General features: G+C 45.6%; 1 protein-coding gene across 1 annotated transcript in view; it reads right to left on the minus strand.

Moving 5' to 3' along the window:
• Nucleotides 1-12,434, minus strand: part of LOC139536218 (disks large-associated protein 4-like) — a 238,615-nt gene that overhangs the window by 57,285 nt on the left and 168,896 nt on the right. Inside the window, exons 4-6 of the mRNA XM_071336549.1 lie at nucleotides 7,607-8,988; nucleotides 6,637-6,854; nucleotides 1,124-1,286 (exon numbers count right to left, since the gene is read on the minus strand). Coding sequence (XP_071192650.1) covers nucleotides 1,124-1,286; nucleotides 6,637-6,854; nucleotides 7,607-8,917 — 1,692 coding nt within the window. The 5' untranslated portion in view covers nucleotides 8,918-8,988. The remainder of the gene's footprint in view (nucleotides 1-1,123; nucleotides 1,287-6,636; nucleotides 6,855-7,606; nucleotides 8,989-12,434) is intronic.

The raw sequence follows: 12,434 nt of genomic DNA on the forward strand, positions 1-12,434 counted from the left end.
AACAGGCCTACAAGCCCTCAGTCCAGCCTCTCTAAGCCTATTGCGGACAGTCTGAGCACTGATGGAGGGATTGTGCGTTCCTGGTGTAACTCGGGCAGTTGTTGTTGCCATCCTGTACCTGTCCCGCAGGTGTGATGTTCGGATGTACCGATCCTGTACAGGTGTTGTTACACGTGGTCTGCCACTGTGAAAACAATCAGCTGTCTGTCCTGTCTCCCTGTAGTGCTGTCTTAGGCGTCTCACAGTATGAACATTGCAATTTATTGCCCTGGCCACATCTGCAGTCCTCACGCCTCCTTGCAGCATGCCTCCTTGCAGCAGGCATGTTAATGCAGATGAGCAGGGTCCCTGGGCATCTTTCTTTTGGTGTTTTTCAAAGTCAGTAGAAAGGCCTCTTTAGTGTCCTAAGTTTTCATAACTGTGACCTTAATTGCCTACCGACTGTAAGCTGTTAGTGTTTTAACGACCGTTCCACAGGTGCATGTTCATTAATTGTTTGTGGTTCATTGAACAAGCATGGGAAACAGTGTTTAAAACCTTTACAATGAAGATCTGTGTAACATTTTTACGAATTATCTTTGAAAGACAGGGTCCTGAAAAAGGGACGTTTCTTTTTTTGCTGCGTTTACTAATGGACTGTAAAGCCTAGTTTGACAGGCCTTTTGTAAAAGATCAGAGGATCCACACACTCTTTATCACCATGGTGACCTTGTCAGTAGAAGGGCAATGGGTCTTCCTGTGTTGGGATTCCGGTGTATACAAAATCTTCTAGAACAGAGTCTACTGAGGTGTAAGAGTGGAGAGTTTATGTGATAGGTCACTCTAAAATGAAAATCTGTTCAATGAAATGGTCTAAAATGCCAGAGTCTGGTGTAGTGGTAACGCTCCCAACTCAGGATGACGCATGGCATTTGGCAACAGGGTTTGAGCCTTGTCTCAGTCACTCTCCTGTCTGTGCCTTCCTACATCTATCTCCCTCTTTCTGTACAGTCCCACTATTCTGACACAAAAAATATATACAAATCTGAAAGGGGATCAGAAGAAGAAAAAAAAAATCTTATCCTGAGAAGTTTAAGTCCCATGCCAGTTGTACCTCACTACCCCATCCCTGGTGACCTCTGACCTGGCCCATGTAGCTGCTCCTCCCCAGGGTGCTGCAGCCGCCTCCCTGGCTGAAGTCCTCATCGTCCCAGCGGGGGAACAGGGAGCCCCTCACCGGATCCCCCAGACAGTCCAAGTTGTCCAGGCTACGATTGGTAGACAGCTCTCGAAGTGAAGGAAGACAGCTGAAGAGGAGAGGAGCAGGGGAAGAGAGGAGAGGGGGAGGAGAGAAGAGGAGGCGAGGAGGGAGAGTTGATGTGAGAGAGGGATGAGATCAGAGAGCAGGGGAGGAGGTAGAGGAAAGGAGAGGAGAAGGGTAGAGTTGACATGAGGAGGGAAGGGAATGAGGGAGAGGAGGAGGGTAGAGTTGATGTGAGGAGAGAAGGGGATAAGATCAGAGGAAAGGGGAGGAGGAGCGAAGCAGAGAAAAGAAGAGGAACGGAGAGGATAGGAAAGAGGAATTGAGAAAGGTAGAAAGAAGTTCAGGTTAGGTCACTTCTCATCCCTGGTTCCTTTCATTACCTGTCAGCATCACTGCCCCATCATATCACCTGTCAGCATCACTGCCCCCATCATATCACCTGTCAGCAATGTTCCCTCTAATTCTTCGGGGCACTGAGCAAATTTTAGCTCTTGTGAGCGGAAACTTGAATGTTGTGAGAATTTTGTGCAACTCCTGGCGTGCGTTTACAACTCTGAGGCTGTACCCTCCCAGTTTTAGACATTAGCCAATAGGCTATTGTGGCTATTTGAGCATAATGTAGGCCTACCAACAATACCAATGGAGCAAATCCTATAACATTTTTAAAATGGAAATAGGTTTTGATTTCTATGATATGGTCTACAGTAGCCTATGTGGTTTTCAATGTAGGTTTACATTGCATGATACTTAAAAAAGGTTTTACATTATGAAGGGCTTGACATTAATTTATGATTTTTTTACTTGGTCTGTAACACCATGGGCCAAATAGGTGACTGTACATTGCATTGTATTGTGTTGTATGATGCAAGAAACCACTTTACAAAATACAATTCATTATTATTACCATTTGGAGAACTAGACAACTCTGCCTATTGGCTTGTTTGCATATTTAAGCCCGTCTCAAAATACAACACTGCCCCTTTAATTAAGACAAGCTTTTTAGCTGACTGGCTTTTCAAAGAGCACTTGGAATGTAGCCTACACGTTTTGTGCTATTGTAGGAAGCAGGAGCTCCCCTTTGCTGACCTATACTCATCTAAAACTGGGCTAATAACTCGCTAACTAGCAAAGAATATCAACAAATGTACACACGCGCAGCTCTGCGCTCTGATCTGAAAAGCATATTCACTCGCGGGTGATTGAAAGACCGATTGTGGGCTACCCCAGCAAATAAAATGATACTCCGTTGTGCTCTGGCTCTGCCTCCAATTAAATCACAGACTACATTTTGCAAAGTTAGATTTGTTTTGGTTAGTTGTATTGAAAGGTGGCTGATATAATGTTGATTGATCACAGAAAAAACGTTGATCTACATAGTGCAAACTAATGAGGCGAACTCAATGAAGTTCAATCTCATGCGTCTCTGCGTGGCCTGGCATTTCTTCAGCGTGGCAGTCCTGGAGGAGCGTGCAGTTTAGAGGGAACATTGCCTGTCAATACGAATGCCCCATCATAACACCTGTCAGCATTACTGCCCCATCATAACACCTGTCAGCATCACTGCCCTCATCACAACACCTGCCAGCATCACTGCCCCATCATAACACCTGTCAGCATCACTGCCACCATTATAACATCTGCCAGCATCACTGCCCCATTTTACTAACGTCTGTCAGCATCACTTCCCCCATCATAACACCTGTCAGCATCACTGCCCCATCTTAATAACATCTGTCAGCATCACTGCCCCATCATAACACCTGTCAGCATCACTGCCCCATCTTAATAACATCTGTCAGCATCACTGCCCCCATCATAACATCTGTCAGCATCACTGCCCCATCTTAATAACATCTGCCAGCATCACTGCCCCATCAGAACACCTGCCAGCATCACTGTCGCCATCATAACACCTGTCAGCATCACTGCCCCATCTTAATAACATCTGTCAGCATCACTGCCCCCATCATAACACCTGTCAGCATCACTGTCCCATCATAACACCTGTCAGCATCACTGCCTCCATCTTAATAACATCTGTCAGCATCACTGCCACCATCATAACACCTGTCAGCATCATTGCCCCCATCATAACACCTGTCAGCATCACTGCCCCATCATAACACCTGTCAGCATCACTGCCCCCATTATAACACCTGTGAATAATATATCTCTCATCTCATTACAATAATATTCCCCATATAGCACACAAACAATGCAAAGCCAATGATACACAGGTCAAGCATATGTAAAGCCTTGTTCCACGCATCATGGTGCCAACATTAAAGAGCATTAGGGAAAATGATCCAAATTCAGCTCAGAAATACTGAATGGTATTACAAAAAGAGAGCCTATACTTTTTTTGGTATTTCCTGGCACACAGTGATAGTGACATGACATTGCACTTGTCATGTAATTGTGATTGTGATTGTGATGATCCTTGGGTACAGACGGGGTACCCCTGGCATGGAATGTTCCAAGCTGGGCAATGACACACCTTTTATGGGGTGGGAGAATTAGCTTGGAGGAAAGGTCTGGTGGTGAGTGGCATGGCGTTGGCACTGACGGAGCATGGGTGAACCGAAGAGGTGGGCAAGACCTGGGGGACTGGGTGCTGGGTGACTGATTGATTGGGGACAGCGTCCAATCTGGTGCAAGCGTAAACCTGTCCCCTTGGTGGTGATTGGCTGGCTGCATAGCACTGACCTGCCCAGTTGGTGCAGAGAGGACACACTGTGCAGAGGAGACCACAGTGCCTCCAGCTCCCCCTGCAGCATGGCGTAATCCAGGGCTCTGCTGCTCCTGCCAACCAGGGTGGAGCAGACCACGAGGGAGAACAGGGGTGTGACATTTGGTTTTTAGCAGGGAGGGGAGCAGGGTTAGAGTCATTTAGCGTGTTTTTTACTCCATGTTTTTACTTCTTTTAGAAAACCTTCCTGCTGCGTTATTATGGTGTGTGTGTTGTCTCTGTCAACAAAAAGCTTGCTATAATGACGTAACTCATATATGCCCTTTTTCTATGTGTCTGTGACCCAAAAAATGTGTAATTTTATGTATAAAGTGATATTACCAGGCATGTATGCTTATTGCTTTGTGATTTGCTGTCCTCTTGTGGACTGAAATTGTACTGTATTCCTTTTGCCTTTAGACTTCCTAATTTTGTGGTGCCAATCTAAACTCCCCAATGGAATTACATTTGTGCCAAATTAGGTTTTAGATCTTATCGGTACACATTTACTTCAATACAGCCCTGACCACAGAGAACCCGGAGAACACAACAAATGTCTTTGTTTGAGCAAATCAACAGAGACATAAACAATAAAACACAGCAGCTTGCTCATTGGTGCTCCAGCTCTCTGCCACTATTCATCCAAATGGGGTTTCATTTTGTTTGTCATTATGTGAAAATGAATAGGATACCCAATGCATTGTGTCCCTCTGTGTCTAGCCCAGTCTGTGTCTGTCTGCTTCAGAAAGAGATGTCATCTAGAGACAACGTGCTAGAAACCTCAGTCAGTCAGTGTGAGATGATGAGACTATAGCTTAGTTTGTGGTGGCTCACTGTCTGTCTGAGCAGAAGCTGAAGGCGGCATCATGTTTGTGATGTTGCAGAAACGCTATTGTATGAGGAGTCTATCATTTCAGGCCAAGCCATTACGTTGTGGGAACGTTTAATAAATGAAGGATGAGGAAAGCGTAATCGGAACTCTGGCATGTGTAGGAGGTGGGAGTCTGACGGTGCTTAATCCCACGCTTGAGTGAGCACAGCTTGTCTGACTGTGTGTGTTTGCTATAGTCTCTTTAGTATGCAAGGCCTGTTAACTGGAATGCCAAGAGCTGGAAGCCTGACCGCCTCCTTTGTACATGTCACACCTCTGTTTGAAATGGGGTCATGGGCCGTGTGTGTGTGGTTAGTCTGTGTGTGTATGTGTGTACATGTATGGATTTGAGAGAGAAAGAGAGAGTGTGCATGAGGATTTGTGTGTGTGTATTTGCTTGCGTGTTTGAAATGCGAAATAAATATTGTTGTTAGTCCAGGTTCACTTCCACCTGAATGTGTTACCAAGTCATACAGTGCATTCGGAAAGTATTCAGGCACCTTGACTTTTTCCATATTTTTTTTAAGGTTACAGCCTTATTCTACAATGGATCAATTTTTTCTTCTTCGATTTTTGAATGACAAAGCAAAAACAGGTTTTTAGAAATGTTTGCAAATGTATAAAAATAACTTAAAAGTCACATTTACACAAGTATTCAGACCCTTTACTCAGTACTTTTTTCAGGTCTTTCCAGAGATGTTTGATTTGGTTCAAGTCTGGCTGTGTCCTTAGGGTCGTCGTCCTGTTGGAAGGTGAACCTTCACCCCAGTATGAGGTCCTGAGGTTTTCATCAAGGAGCTCTCTGTACTTTGCTCTGTTCATCTTTCCCTCAATCCTCAATCCCAGTCCCTGCTCCTGAAAAACATCCCCACAGCATGATGCTGCCACCACCCTGCTTCACCGTAGGGGTGGTGCCAGGTTTCCTCCAGACGTGACGCTTGGCATTCAGGCCAAAGAGTTCAATCTTGGTTTCATCAGACCAGAGAATCTTGTTTCTCATGGTCTGAGATTCCTTTAGGTGCCTTTTGGAAAACTCCAAGTGGGCTGTCATGTGCCTTTTACTGAGGAGGGGCTTCTGTCTGGCCGCTCTATCATAAAGGCCTGATTGGTGGAGTGCTGCAGAGATGGTTGTCCTTCTGGAAGGTTCTCCCATCTCCACAGAGGAACTCTGGTGCTCTGTCAGAGTGACCATCGGGTTCTTGGTCACCTCCCTGACCAAGGTACTTCTCCCCCGATTGCTTAGTTTGGCCAGGCAGCCAGCTCTAAGAGTCTTAGTGGTTCCAAACTTCTTCCATTTAAGAATGATAGAGGCCACAGTGTTCTTGGGGACCTTCAATGCTGAATACATTTATTGATGCTCTTCCAAAGATCTGTGCCTCGACACAATCTTGTCTCGGAGCTCTACGGACAATCCCTTCGACCTCATGACTTCTTGCTCTGACATGCACTATCAACTGTGGGACCTTATTTAAACAGGTGTGTGCCTTTCCAAATCATGTCCAATCAATTGAATTTACCACAGGTGGACTCCAATCAAGTTGTAGAAATGTCTCAAGGATGATCAATAGAAACAGGATGGACCTGAGCTCAGTTCTAAAAACCTGTATTTGCTTTGTCATTATGGGGCATTGTGTGTAGATTGATGAGGAAAATGTTTTATTTAATTCATTTTATAATAAGTCTATAACAAAATGTGGAAAAAGTCAAGGGGTCTGAATACTTTCCGAATGCACTCTATGTCATTATGCTTACATGTCCATTGTCCATGTGATGAAACTTTGGCACTGAGCTTACTTGCGTGGCGGTAGCTGGTCGCTCAGAGACTGCTGGGTGGCCCTGAGGTAACTCTGACGGCGGGCGGCCATTTTGGGCGAGGGCTTGGGGCTGCCGTCCGAGTCGTCGCTGTCCTCTAGGTCGCCCATGGCCTTCACGTAGCTGCCGCTCCGCATGCGCCGACATGGGATCTGATTGGCTCCTCCGCCGCTGCGGCCCAGCGTGCTACTCCAGTCCCCCTGCAACCAGCAGCATCCCAGATATGTTTTTCTATATGCCATTTATATTGACATGATTGTGACAGTATAATATTTTTTTTTACATAATGTAATTTGTTTTACAGTATTCACTCTATAATCTACAGTATCTACAGTATGGGCTAAAGAGGATCTAAAATGTATCACAGAGGGACTCCCACTCTACTTTTCTTGACCATAGATATGGTTTTATCGATTACACAATAAATAAATACAATTATTTGAGTGCTACAGGGCAGTTACCAACTCCTCCCTGAATATCTTTACTTTGAAACTTGAGCACAAAGTCAAAACAATTCTATAGGTAGACTTGGAACTGACATTTATATAACAGCATGTTAATGTCACATGAAATTGTGTGTGTGCCATTTACAGTGGTATGCCATAAATGTCAGCACATAAAGTCAGGCTGATAAAAGAAAACATTTGCAGAAATGGCCATATTTTAGTTAAATAAACGGAACAAACTGAAAGACGAGACAGCTGACTGAGACATAGTGGAGGAATAGTCAACCTGCCACACAAATGGTCCAACACATACAGTACTTTTATGTTTTATGTTTTGATCCAAACAGATCTTTGTCAGACCTGACAAACTGTCTTGACAGTAAATATATTTGTATTTAAGTATGCACTATGCTTTATTCTTTGTCTCCACATTTTTTTAATGTCCAGCACTTCATCCGATATGATGATAACCGTTTGACAACAGAAATTGTTTAGATAATACTCACCTGTCGGCCCACTTGCAGGTAGTGGCAGGCAAGCTCCTGCTGGCACGACTTGGACTTGAGCATGGACCGGTCTAGGGTAGCCGAGTGGCCCTTCTGCAGCACCTGTCTGGGCTGACCCAGGGTCAGGGTCGACCACAAACCTCCCTTCATAAAGTCATTACTGTTCACTCCCATGCTGATCCCTCCTCCCCCACCTCCGGGTCCTGCCAGCATCTGCTGGTACTTCATGACTTCGTTGCTGCTCTTAGACGAACTAATGGTGTTGTAGCCACTGTGAATCACGTAGCGGCTCTGTTGTTGTCCCTGCTGCTGCTGTAGTGCCCCCTGCTGAGCATCGTAGGTAATACCGTGGGTGGTGTGCTGGGTGGCATGGGTGGTGGGGCGTCCCAGCGTCATGGCTATAGGGTTGCGGTAGTTGCTGAGGTCGGCGTTGTCCAGGTCGTCTGAGCTCCAGTAGCCCGACATGTTGGAACGCGGCCGCCGCTTGCCCGTCCCGCCCCCGTCTGACTTGGCTCCGCCCCGGTCTTTGCTCTTTGCACGCCGGTCCCGCTTCCCGCTGTCCTCAGTTCCGGACGAGGTCCCGCCGCTGCCGCTACCCGTCCCCGAACGCCCATTGACGCCCTTGAGGTTGTGACCGTCTATGGACTGTGACTTGGCGAAGAGCTTCTGGACGGAGCACACTAGGTTACGGATGCGCCCGGGGCTGTCGGTGCGCTGCTTGGAGGCGACGGAGAGGGCGGCCGATGTGCTCCGGTGGAACTGCAGCGTGCTGAAGCCGTCACGAGGCCCCCCGGGCAGCTGCTTCTCCAACTGGTCCAGCAGGTTGGGCTGCAACTGCCGGTTCATCTTGGCCCCGCCGGAGATAGTAGCCGAACCACTGGTGATCATGGCCCCCCGGCTGCTCTGCAGGCCCCCCATGCCGCTCATGCCATGCATCCCCATCGACATGGAGGTGCCCAGGGTTCCTGTACTTATGCCGCCGATGCTGTCCTCCTGTGGCGGGGAGAAGTCGCTGGGGTCATAATGGGAGTTGTAGTGGACATGGGGGAAGGTGCTGCTGTTGGACAGCTGGTTGTTGAGGGGGAGGGAGTAGTCCGGGGGCAGGGATCCCTGGTTGTGGTGGGCTTCCATATTGGGGTTGTAGTGGCGGGGATCCATGGTGCCGTAGTGGTCCATGCTGGTGGGGCTGAGGAGGTAGGGGCTCCGAGGCAGGGTGGACGCCTGGTGTGAGTACAGGGGCTCCGGGGGGCCCTGGGTGGGGTCGCAGGAGTCAGACAGATGGCGGTTGCGTTTGGCTCCTAACCCTTTCATGGTGGTCAAGAGGGGCCCCCTTCTAGAAGACTCCCCAGCCGGGAAGAGACGACAGGCCTGGAGGATAAGTCCTACAAAACAGAGAGAGAGAGAGAGAGTAGGTTCTGCCCAGACAGACCCGAAACACACCGATGCATGCTGTCATGCTGTACACACAAATATGCACACGAGCGCACCCCTGAAGGCACCCTTGTACAATATAATATACACACTTTCAAAAACACGCACGCACCCATGCACACACACCATTTTGATCATACAGTACATAAATGTGCAGGCAAACAAACACACCCATTTATGCTCAGAAACAGACTAGCCCTCTGAGGGCTGTGAAGGAAATATTTAGATCTCAATGAGTCAGCTTCCCACAGCTTTCCATGGTGAACATCAGTGTTGAAATACTGGAAGTGAAATGAAACAATGCAGTTCAGGGGGTTCATTTTAATTTTGTCTTGTGGAAACCAACACGTTAGCAGTCATGAACAACTACAGCTATGACATTGTAGAGTCAATGTGTGTGTGAGGTAGACAGAGAGAGAGAAATTCAAAAGGAAATTATCTCAACAGAGGATAATGTCCTCCTGTGTGCTACCTATATCTCCTCACTAGAATCCCCATACTTTAATGAAGACAGCTTCTCCATCCTAGAGGGGAGATCAACCATTTCCATGCTCAGGGACATGTACTAGTCGGTGGCGACCTAAATGCCAGAACTGGACAAGAACCGGACACCCTCAGCACACAGGGGGACAAACACCTACCTGGAGGTGTCAGCATTCCCTCCCCCATATGCCCCCCCTAGACACAACAACGACAACATAACCAACAAAAACGGGTCACAACTCATGCAGCTCTGTTGCATGCTGGGTATGTACATAGTTGATGGTAGGCCTCGAAGGGACTCCTATGGTGGGTACACCTATAGCTCATCTCCTGGCAGTAGTACTGTAGACTACTTTATCACTGACCTCAACTCAGAGTCTCTAAGAGTGTTCACAGTCAGTCCACTGACACCCCTATCAGATCACAACAAAATCACATTTTTCTTGAACAGAGCAATACTCAGTCATGAGGCATCAAAGCCAAAGGAACTGAATAATATTAAGAAATGCTATAGATGGAAGGAAAGTAGTGTGGAAACCTACCAAAAAGCAATTAGGCACATTCAATCCCTTTTATACAACTTCCTGGACAAAACATTTCACTGTGATAGTGAAGGTGCAAACTTGGCAGTAGAATCCAAAACAGTATATTTGACCTCTCAGCTTCCCTATCAAATCTAAAACTGTAAACAACGATGACAAATAGTTTGATGAAGAATGGAAAAACCTAAGAAAGAAAGAAATTGAGAAACATATCCAACCAAAAACATAGAGATCCAGAAAACCTGATCCTACACCTTCAATATGGCGAATAACTAAAACAATACAGAAATACACTACGGAAAAAGAAGGAATAGCATGTCAGAAATCACCTCAATGTAATTGAAGAATCCATAGAATCTAACCACTTCTGGGAAAATTGGAACACACTAAACAAACAACAACACGAAGAGTTATCTATCCAAAACAGAGATGTATGGATAAACCACTTCTCCAATATTTTTGGCTGTATAACAAACAAACATGGGGCATGGGACATACAACAATCTCAGCTCTGTAGATTTTGCGGCGAAGAGACAGAATCAATAGATAATTTATTCTTGTATTTTCCCTTTGTAGCCTTTTTCTTGTCACAGGTTCAGGAATGTTTCAAAAATCACAACATGCACTAAAAATGAACCTTACAAATATCAGTGTTGGGCGATTTGGAAAGCCATAGTCAGTCAATAAATAATATAATAAAATTCGTAGGAAAGGTTTTCATCTTTAGCTCACAATCTGTGGATAATATACGATTAGAAAGGTAAAGATAAAATGTAAAACATCACAGCACAAAATATATGTCACATGGAAACCAAACAAGGGTGGTCTATAGTGATAGGTGGGATGGGCTGAGAGTGGCTGAGGGGTGGGATTAAAGAGCTTATGTTTGGTAATGTATTAGTGTTATGTGACTGCTTTATATAAAAGTACTATGTATGTAAAATGTACATGTAAAATGTATATGTAAAATGTATGAATATGTAGCAGAATAGCTGTAAAAAATAATTTAAAAAATGAACAAACAGCATAAACAAAGAGTGCCTTCAGAAAGGATTCAGATCCCATGACTTTTTCCACATTTTGTTTTACGTTACAGCCTTATTCTAAAATTGATTTAAAAAAGCTCAGATGCATCCTGTTTCTATTGATCATCCTTGAGATGTTTCTACAACTTGATTGGAGTCCACCTGTGGTAAATTCAATTGATTGGACATGATTTGGTCCCAAAGAACACAGTGGCATCTATCATTCTTAAATAGAAGAAGTTTGGAGCCACCAAGACTCTTCCTAGAGCTGGCCGCCCGACCAAACTGAGCAATCAGGGGAGAAAGGCCTTGGTCAGGGAGGTGACCAAGAACCCAATGGTCACTCTGACAGAGCTCTAGAGTTCCTCTGTGGAGATGGGAGAACCTTCCAGAAGTACAACTATGTCTGCATGGTAGAGTGGCCAGACGGAAGCCACTCCTCAGTAAAAGGCACATGAAAGCCTGCTTGGAGTTTGCCAAAAGGCACCTAAAGACTCTCAGACCATGAGAAACAAGACTCTCTTTGGACTGAATGCCAAGCGTCACATCTGGAGGAAACCTGGCACCATCCCTACGGTGACTCATGGTGGTGGCAGCATCATGTTGTGGGGATGTTTTTCAGCGGCAGGGACTGGGAGACTAGTCAGGATCGAGGCAAAGAGGAATGGAGCAAAGTACAGAGAGATCTAATGAAAACCTGCTCCAGAGCGCACAGGACCTCAGGCTGGGGTTTAAGGTTCACCTTCCAACAGGACAAGTGTCTGAATGTGCTTGAGTGGCCCAGCCAGAGCCCGGACTTACATCTCTGGAGAGACCTGAAAATAGCTGTGTAGCAATGCTCCCCATCCAACCTGGCAGAGCTTGAGAGGATCTGCAGAGAAGAATGGGAGAAACTCCCCAAATACAGGTGTGCCAAACTTGTAGCATCATACCCAAGAAGACTCGAGGCTGTAACCGCTGCCAAAGGTGCTGAGTAAACGGTCTGAATGCTTATGTAAATGTGATACTTCAGTTTATTTGTATATTTTATTTGCAACAATTTCTAAAAACCTGTTTTTGCTTTGTCATTATGGGGTATTGTGTGTAGATTGATGAGGGAAAAAAACAAATTAATTAATTTTAGAATAAGACTCTAACCTAACAAAATGTGAAAAAAGTAAAGTGGTTTGAATACTTTGCAAAGGCACTGTACATGATCAAATACAAATCTTAGAGTCAACTATTTAAGACTACCAGAACCCACTGTATTCTTCTGAAACATTGAATAAACTACAGGACAAAATACAAACCCTCCCACCCAAAAAGGCCTGTGGTGTTGATGGTATCCTAAATTAAATGATAAAATAT

This window comes from Salvelinus alpinus, chromosome 12 (genome assembly GCF_045679555.1).
Source record: "Salvelinus alpinus chromosome 12, SLU_Salpinus.1, whole genome shotgun sequence".
NCBI lineage: Eukaryota > Metazoa > Chordata > Actinopteri > Salmoniformes > Salmonidae > Salvelinus > Salvelinus alpinus.